Source organism: Limulus polyphemus, unplaced genomic scaffold, assembly GCF_000517525.1.
Source record: "Limulus polyphemus unplaced genomic scaffold, Limulus_polyphemus-2.1.2 Scaffold673, whole genome shotgun sequence".
NCBI lineage: Eukaryota > Metazoa > Arthropoda > Merostomata > Xiphosura > Limulidae > Limulus > Limulus polyphemus.
This window is the reverse complement of record NW_013666283.1, coordinates 424432-434326: the sequence shown is the minus strand read 5'-3', so window position 1 is coordinate 434326 and position 9895 is coordinate 424432. Positions and strand designations below refer to the sequence as shown.

Here is a 9895-nt window from a genome sequence, read left to right as displayed (position 1 = left end):
AGACATGTTGTGAAGGGTGGTAACACAAGATGCATTATGTGAGTAAAAAACAAAACTTGTGGAGGGTGGCAATACAAGATGCATTATATGAGTAAAAAACAAGACATGTTGTGAAGGGTGGTAACACAAGATGCATTATGTGAGTAAAAAAAAGACAAAACAACTTGTGGAGGGTAAAAATTTTAAATATCATAATTAGGACACTTACATTGACCGTGCCCAGCAACCACAAAGTTGGTTGTAAGCCTAGAGAGTAGATCATACGAAGGATGACAGCTCCAACAAAAGTACGAATGCCTGATGGGCGAGGTAAAGTGACCACTGTAGCTAGAGAGATGAACATAGCTGCCCAGATGAGTCCAGAAGCTCGTGGCCCAAGTTCTTGAGATGATAATAAATACATAAAGGCATATGTTACTTTGAGCTTTGGTAATGTTGAAAAATAAAAAGCAAAATTAAAATAGTAGGAAGAATTACAGATGTTTACACAACTTAAGTTTTAAAATATACGATTTTAGTTTTGCATCTTACAGTTTTACATTTTATTTTTAATACGAGAATATCTGTCGTACATTCCTTACTTTTATGTTACAGCCCATTATACATAATAAAAAAGCTGGGAAAATGAACCAAGTTAATAAGAATAATGGTTCAAATGCAGAGTGAATTACAAATTACATTAAATAAGGGGACTGACACAAACACAGGTGTATACACATACAGCTTCATAATGAGTCCTAAATTTGGGGAACTTTTGAACATGTAACATAGTGATACCTTCTGTTTATGCTGATGTGATTCTTCACCATACTACAATTATGTACAAAAAAGAATTTTCAACAGATAAAGCCATTGTCATTTCTGTTTGTAGATTAACTTCCAATCAGAGTAAGCTATATATTTTACAGTGACACTGAAAATCAACCTGGCAATCAGTATAGCTAATTTAGTATACTTTTCTTTAATTTCGAGTTGTAAAGATTAAAATAATAGTAGAATGGCAGGTTAATTGTAATGAGTCTTTATTCTCCACTATTATAATCTATAGCCAATTCCAATAAAAAACATTGTACTAGCTCTCTTGGAAACACTTTATATCATCAACCTTTCTAATTGCAGTTTTCAGGTCAATTAATATCAGACACACAAGTTCAAAAGTAACAATAAAATGTAGATTCCAGAAATTCTATGCAGAAAACAAACTGAATATGTACGGCAAAGGAAATAAACAAGCATAAATGAATAAATAAACCTTTATTCAAAGCAAAAAATGTTTAGTCGGTATTACACATACTGGCTAGCCCCTAATTTTGTGGTGACTTGAACTGGCTGATGAGAATAAAAGGAGCATCTTTAAAATACCCACACCAGACAAATATGATTCAAGTGTAATGCTGAAATTCACACTGAACAAGTGTAGTATACCAGAAACCAACACTTTATACATCACTGAATATTCCAAGTAACATATATAGCAGATAAAAAAACCCTAACTCATACAACTTTGTACAAATATCCAGAGAGGAAGGGTAGAGAGGTCAGACACACGTTCAAAGTGATACAAGTTTCTAACTGTTTCATATGCATGTTTTACCTGAGTATATGTTTACAGCCTTCCAACATTCAGTTAATGCATGGAGACTACCTGTACTAAAATTTAGAAAAATTTACCTCAATAGATCTGGCTAAAGATATGTTCTAATCTAGTTTTGGAAGGATGAGATGACTATTTCCAGTCATTAGACAAAAAAAATATTTTATTAGCTTGGGATATGCCCATAATATCTCATCTTTACATTCATATTGCTTTTTCTTTTTAGGTTTGAAAATTTTAGAATCATTTATAGGTTTTGTCAAACACTAAAGAGTCATCAAAATAATTCTGTGCATTATAAAATATCTCTTTTTGAGGGAATGAAGGAAGAAAAACTACATCAAACGACAGAAACAAAAAAACAAACAATTATTACTCGTAACTTTAAAAAGAAGTAAAACAAACTTGCACATTATTAAATGTGGCTTTAGACTAAGCAAATTTCTGAGTTAACTTACCATTGGGATCAGAAAAGGGATAGAAAAATGCTACAATGAGGTTGATCAAGACAGCTAAATTGAAAGCCACAGTACTCCATATTGACATGTGCCGACTCACCCAAAACAGAAGAGGTTGACCTGTTATGTACAGAATTAGATTATAATTGGCATCAAAGAATATAGAAATATACGTCTAATATGTCTTTGACATATTTCTTTTTACTATTTTAGCAAAACTCCAACATTTCTGTACATGCAGTGTCAATATAAACACAATATAAGCTGAGAGAAAACATTTTGGTAATAATAAACCTTACTAAAAGTTGGATAAATATTTTTTCATCTCCATATCAATATCTAATCCAGAAAGTGCCACCAGCTCTTATTTACTTTGAAGGGTGATGACAAAAACATGTGAACAAACCAATCCTTAAAGAAATTTTTGCATTTGACTAAATGAAAGAATGTCCATAAAAAATTTAACACTTTACTACGGTTTGAGTTGGTTGGTAAAACTACAATATGCACAATAAACAATGCAATTATTTTACATATAACACACTGCTGTAATACTATCTCAAATGTTTTTGCTTACAGCAAAATTGACTCATGTCATAAAGCATTGTCAGACTACGTATCCCCATACAGAAATATTGACTTCCTCAATGTTTGTGTCATACTATATATCCCTCTGTATAAATACTGACTTCCTCAATGTTTGTGTCAGGCTACATATCCTTCTGTATAAATATTGACTTCCTCAATGTTTGTGTCAGACTACATATCCCTCTGTAGAAATATTGACTTTCTCATAATGCTTGTGTCAGTCTACATATCCCTCTGTAGAAATATTGACTTCCTCATAATGCTTGTGTCAGTCTACATATCCCTCTGTAGAAATACTTACTTCATCCCCATGCTCATTTTAGACTACATATCACTCTGTAGAAATATTAACATCCCCATAATTAATCCCATAAGAGTATAAATTACCATTATATAATATTTTTATTCCCTACCAGAAGTATACAGTGATGTCCTTTACTTTCTTGTTAAAAGCCAACCAATTGCACTATTGATTCTCCACAATATCTTAAAACATGTAGAATATTGAAAGATTATTTTACTGTACTAACTGAATAAAAACAGTGATCATATCAATCTTATCATTTTCATATTAGGTATAAGCCTTTCTCACCCCGAAGTTTTTTTTGCCACTTCATTTCACTAAATAAGTCTTCACTTCTTTCAAAAAAGTCTGAGACCTGTAAGCATAAATAAGTAATATTACTGTTTGTATATCAGAAAACTTATTGTTTTAAGGATAAATGTGTTTAAATAAATATCTATGATAATGGGCAGCTTCACTCTGAATTGCACTTTTCCTGTTTTCACTAAAATATGATCTTTAAACAAGGATTTCTAATAAAATGTTTAAGAAAAACTAATCAGCAAAAATAAAAAAAAGGCTTAAAGGATAGATAACATAAATTGCATTATACAGGAAGATGTATTATGACTGCACCAAGAAATGACTTTTTCTGTATTTTATTAGTGTACTTCTGTAGAAACTTAATAAGCAGACAAATAACAACTGACTTGCATGTATACATTTCTGTGCTAGGATTCAAAGATATAGCTCTTAAATTCAAGATAATTGTATTTTTTATGCAAGTCTATATTCGTTATGTGCCTGGAATGCATTTATACAAGTGACCATGATGTTAAAATAATAACAGCCATAACTTAGCTACAGGAATAAAGTACTTGAAATATTCCACAAGAAATATTTTAAAATTATTTCCTAATAGTGAAGTTATTGAAATACTACATGATAAAATTTTCAGTATTCTTCTCAAGAGAGAAATAATTTGATATAAAATGATGAACAAAGATAACCCAATACCTTGCTGCCCTGCTCATCTCTCTCAGCCGTGTGGAACACATCCAGCTTACTCTCTTTAGTGAGAAATTCACAAATCTGAGGTACAGGAAAAACTATCTGTTCCATGGTTCGATCATGACGAACAATCTGAGAAATAAGATCATGGTAGGTCACGTAAAGCTAAACAATACGTATCATTTGTTCACCAAAAGTGCTTCAACTTAAGTAAGATATCTCACTAGCATATAATTTTTTTCACACATATATTTATAGCCTAAGCAGAATGAATATCAAAAATTAAAAAAAAAAACCATGTCTAAAAACAAGGCTTAACAATTTGCGTAAGACTGCAAAAAGCTGCTTAAAGTTTAAAGTGAATATCTCATATTATTAATTACTGACAGCTTGGCTGTTTTTATCATGAAAAACATAAGGTGCTTAGCTATATAAAATATGAATTTATAACAAATTGAAATTCATATGATGTACCTCAATTTGAGCAGTGTGACTAGCATAATACTGAAGGGCCTGATTGTTTTTTGACTCGGTATCGTTAGGACTAGGTTTTAACATGGCTGCCAGTTCCTTGTTGTGTTGGGCCAACTGGTGGCATAATATGTAAAGGTTATGTCCCACCTCCTTAGGTGAAACTCCATCATCATCATTATCATCACCCTCTCCTTCTTCTTCCTCCTCAGTAATATCCTCCTGGTGGTAGGCATTACAAGCTACATCAACCTGTAGAGGAAAGCAGAAATGTGTGTGTTTTATGACAGACATTACATGTTAAAACAACCTGTAGAGAATGGTAGTGATGTGTGTTTTATGACAGACATTACAAGCTACATCAACCTGTAGAGAATGGTAGTGATGTGTGTTTTATGACAGACATTACATGTTAAATCATCCTGAAGAGAATGGTAGTGATGCGTGTTTTATGACAGACATTACATGTTAAAACAACCTGTAGAGAATGGTAGTGATGTGTGTTTTATGACAGACATTACATGTTAAATCAACCTGTAGAAAATGGTAGTGATGTGTGTTTTATGGTAGACATTACATGTTAAATCAACCTGTAGAGAATGGTAGTGGTGTGTTTCCTCCTAGGAGATAACTTCCTAACTGTCTGCATCAAGAAACAAGTCTTATTAAGACATAAAATTTGTATTTATCTTTCTGATAGTGGGAAATGTCCCGAGATATTTTTATGGACGAATCTCTTGTTTAAAATACATTATATTGTTTTTATGTGGTTTTCTAAATAACAGTTGTACATTACACATACAATGAAAGGTTTTGGAGAAAAAGCATTAAAACATGCTTAACATTTTTTGATATTTACAGTAGTATTCATTAAGTTAAATTCATTTTTAACTACATATTAAACACTGTTTGACAAACAGAGAACTACATTAATTTTTTCATTGTTCTAGGTATATATATTAGATATTAAAAACAACAGCTTTAAATATAAATTATAATGCAGCCAACACATATTTTTGTCTATTCACATTTAAAAAAAAAATTAAAATTTTGTACCTCAATTCTTTCAAAACAGACAAACAGGTCCACAATCTTTATCTGTTCTTCCTCTTTAAACTAGCTTTAGAATGTAACTTCAGTTTAGTTTGGATGATAATTGTATTTGTGTTATGTCACAATAACTTAAGTGAAGACTTAAAGTCACTAACTACTCTATGTTTATTTAGACAAAACTTACTTCAGTAAACTTTAGTACTCTATAAAAATGTTTCATTACTTCAGAGAACAGAAATCTGAGAAATATGTCAAACAATTGTGGTGAATATATTTTTCTTACCAGCTGTTTTGGACTCATGTTAAATAGGATTCTTTCTGCATTCTCACTGTCTGCCCGACTTTCCATTATAGCCAATAGTAGCTTTGATGCATTATTCTATATATAAAAAAATTATGAGTTCTACTAAAACGAATCTTGTGCATTCAACAATTTCAGAAACAACACTCAATTAAAGGTGAAATACAGAACAACAACCCTGGGAAAACATTTCAATATTTCCTTTTGTGCTGATAATTGTACCCATTACATATTTCAGTGGAAAATTTATGTTATAAATGTAATCTTAACCTACTACTCAGGGATAAACCTGTTTCAGATGACACAATACTAAGTTACACTTAAGTCCAAATCAAATCAGTATTCAAGCCTTATTTAAATTGGTTAATATAGTCCAAACATCTTATTTTCACACTACCTAGAACTTGAATAAACTGCAAAAGGTTCTGAATGACAAGCAGTTATGCTGCTACTGTAACTCAGATTCTCAAATAATGTTCACTTTGTAATTTACACGTTTAACATTTTCTCATAAAAGTACTTCAAGCCTATCCAAATATTTCCATTATTCTATGAAATGATAGTAAGCATCAAAACACATATATAGCCATGTACTCATCATTTATAATGATACTATATATTTCTCTGAGAATAGACATCAAAACATTCTTCACAATTTTTGCACATGTCACACATTACTTCAAAATATCTTCCTTTAAATATAACCTTTGAACATAAGAATCAAATCAATTAAAAAATGTGTTGAAATATTAAACTTTACTTCACAATAAGTAATACTTCTTTTTTCTAGTAAAATTTAAATACAAACCTTTAACTCCAACACCAGGTCCATCCTTTTCTTTCCAAGTGGGTTAATGTCATTTAAGATCAAAGCTATGATGATGTCAATTCCATTGCTCTCATGCATAGCTATGCAGTTCTGGGGGGAAAAAAAAAATCTAGATATATGCTACATAGTTTTATGCTGATGAGAGATGTAACAATTCCAGACAACTGTAGTTATTTTCTTGGAAAGACTTAAAAATAAAGCTTGTTCAGTTTTGTGTCAGAAATATCCATACCCATCATTATACACAATGGTTATGAATTTTCTATGTTAAAGTTTAAAACATCTATGATCTAGTGCTTTAATTATACATTAATGGTTATCTTTTTCTTAAAAAATCCCTCTTAGCAATAAAAAAAGGAATAAAATGAAACATTTGACACACTTAAGAAAAACAAAGAAAGTAATTGGTAAGTGATGTACATACACGTTATGGAAAGTGGCTTTTTCAGTAGTAAGAGCACAGTCGTCTAGTAAATATTTCTAAACTCTGTACCTTTTGAAGAACAGTGAACATTGGCTACATTCTCTGACAAAACATTTAGCTGTCATGTCCATGTACTGATCATTAATGTTTTAAGTAATGTATTTCTTACAACTTCAATAACATTACCAGACTTTGAACTAATAATGCAGAATCATCAGGCTCGAATATATTCAAATGTTTTTATTTCTAACCCCTTTCTCCCTTATACAGTCTTCTTTCTAAATTTCTGTGTTTTTTTAATTGTATTATTAGCATTTATAAGGCTTTTTATTTCTTTTGGCAAGTTTTGCTTATTATAAAATATTATGACTCTTGTAACCCTACTTGAATATAGTACAGTTCAGTTCTCAAGCATGTAATCAATACATTGACAACAAAGAAGAAAACAGGCCTTAGGATAATGCTGGTGTACTGTTATGGGCACACTATCATTGTTCAAACACCCGAGTTAGACTTTATAGAAAACAGTAAGTGAACTGTAGATAAATATCCAAGGTGTCGAGAAAATAGTAAAATTAAAACTTTTAAAAATTACCATTCAAGTAAATAACAGTGCAAACAAGAGCATGAGAAATTGTATTTCCCAAAAATAGTGGGTGGACAGTATCCACCTACCAATGTTCCATCTAAGCTGTGTGGCCACACAACAACAAATCAAATGCCACACACTTAATTATTCCAGCCACACACATCCTCAGTAATTGTGAGGAGTCTCAACATGTTGACAACCTTAATGACCCTGGTAGTCAATAGGCCTAAATCCCAAATTGCCAACTGGTAGCATTGCAAACTGGCCTAACGATCCAATAGGGTCGATGATCTAAAAATACCCCCCCCCCCAAAAAAAAAACAACAGCAAAAAACTGATAGCACACATCTGCACATTGTCTCAATACTGGTACACATGAAAAAATTCATTCCGCACATAGATTGAAAAAATTAGAGGGAACATTTCTACCCACACCTACCCTCGAGTTTAACTCTGACAAAACAACATAATAAGCAATTTAATACTGCAACAAATCTGCTGATATACAGGATGTCCTCCAAACAAATATTTACCACTTAGCCAGAAAAAGCTTTTGTAAGCAGCTTATCACATCCTGGATGAATTCCTTCCAATGAATTTACATGAACCAGTATTTGAATATTGAGTAATACATCCAAGTGATGTTAACGGTGGAATCTTGAAATTCATCCTCTAATTACTCTACCTATATTACCTATATGCAAGTTACTTTATAACTATTACTGAACTAATACAACCCACAAACTATGTTTCAAACACAAATATTTTTGTGAAATGAACAAAGATTTTACTTACAATGTTGAACGTGATAGCACAATGTAATATGAGTGGTAAAAGTAAGCCATAGGGTTACTGAAACACAAGGAAAGATACACATTGAAATTCAGCTTTTTATAAGAAGTTACATTAAAATTACACACTTCTCACCTGGTTTTCATGGCAAGGACCTTGACAGTATTCAGTTAATGTCTCCAGAGTCTGATTAACTAAGCTGACATTATGTTCATTGATATAAAGCCCCAGTAAACCCAGCCCACCAGTGGTACTCCCACACATACAATCTAAGAACATAAGTGTTTCAGACACCAGGTTATAGTTGTTCTTATTGTTCTGGTTCCTCAGGTAATTCTAGAAAACATTTATAAAAAAGCAGCACTGTTAATGTGAATATAAAAACACTGTAGTTGGTAGGTTCTATATACAATAATAACAAAAACTTTTCTTTTCAGTGACATCTTCACAAAAATGTAATTTTAATGAAGGAATCAAAAATACTTAAAAAGTTTAAAACCAAAATGTTGAACTATTTGAAAGAAGTCAAAAAAGAATAAATACTCATTTTGAAGCATTAACCATGTATCAGAGTTGGTATACTATACAAAGGAAGAGACAAGATAATCAACAGGCATAATACAAATTTGCATACTAGAAAAAGCAACAATGACAGAGCTTTACTTTAAAAGATGATTGCCATTCATTTTTATTTGTTTCTCTACCCAACAAGCCTCAAAACAAGGCATGAAACCATCGTTACAATGCCAAACCAGAAAGTGACCAATCCACCAGATTGTTCATCTTTCTTGTTGTTTGAGATAATTCTACAACTACTTTATCACTAACATCAGTTTAAATCTAAATCCACTCTATGTGTTTCTGGGTAGTGCACAATGTCATCGCTTAGTCATAATAACTAGTGGTAATTTTAAAAAAATCATAATTTTAGTGTAAACAATGTTATCATTACCCCTTGAAATTAGCTTTTTTTACAGAACTCTGGTGTTCCTTCAAAAAGTTTAAGTACAGAATGAAACAGGAATTACCAGCCAATAATAGATGAATATTAGATGACTTTAACATGTAGATACTCAATGCTTTCTACACTATACAATTGGTGTCTGTAGGGAGCCAACCCCTATATTATGTATGAAGTGAAGGAGTAAAAATAAATCAATACATAATATTAAATTTTATTACACACATTTGTAGAATAATTACTTTATAAGACACAAAGGTTTATTTAAAGCAATGTTTTAGACGTATATATTTTATTTGAAAAGGCTGCTTTTCTACTGGTAAAATTTTATACATGCTTAATGGGGGTTGTGTCTCAGTCTAGGCATATATTTGCCCATGGGTATGCATTATATATATATATATATATATATATATATATATATATATAGAGAGAGAGAGAGTACTATACACAAAATAATATTACTACTATTTACTAACAAACTAAGTACTACTATATAACTAACTTACCTACGACGTCGTCGACGACTAACTTAACTTTA

At 31.4% G+C, this 9895-nt stretch overlaps 1 protein-coding gene across 4 annotated transcripts in view; it reads right to left on the bottom strand.

The window, feature by feature from the left end:
* The window catches only part of LOC106459878 (inositol 1,4,5-trisphosphate receptor-like), a 126746-nt gene that overhangs the window by 25583 nt on the left and 91268 nt on the right, over positions 1-9895 (bottom strand). For all 4 annotated transcript variants that reach the window (XM_022386439.1, XM_022386442.1, XM_022386441.1 and 1 more), the window contains 8 exons: positions 8529-8729; positions 6568-6678; positions 5742-5837; positions 4409-4657; positions 3941-4066; positions 3233-3299; positions 2053-2172; positions 209-381 (listed from right to left, as the gene is read on the bottom strand). In XM_022386439.1, coding sequence (XP_022242147.1) covers positions 209-381; positions 2053-2172; positions 3233-3299; positions 3941-4066; positions 4409-4657; positions 5742-5837; positions 6568-6678; positions 8529-8729 — 1143 coding nt within the window. The remainder of the gene's footprint in view (positions 1-208; positions 382-2052; positions 2173-3232; positions 3300-3940; positions 4067-4408; positions 4658-5741; positions 5838-6567; positions 6679-8528; positions 8730-9895) is intronic.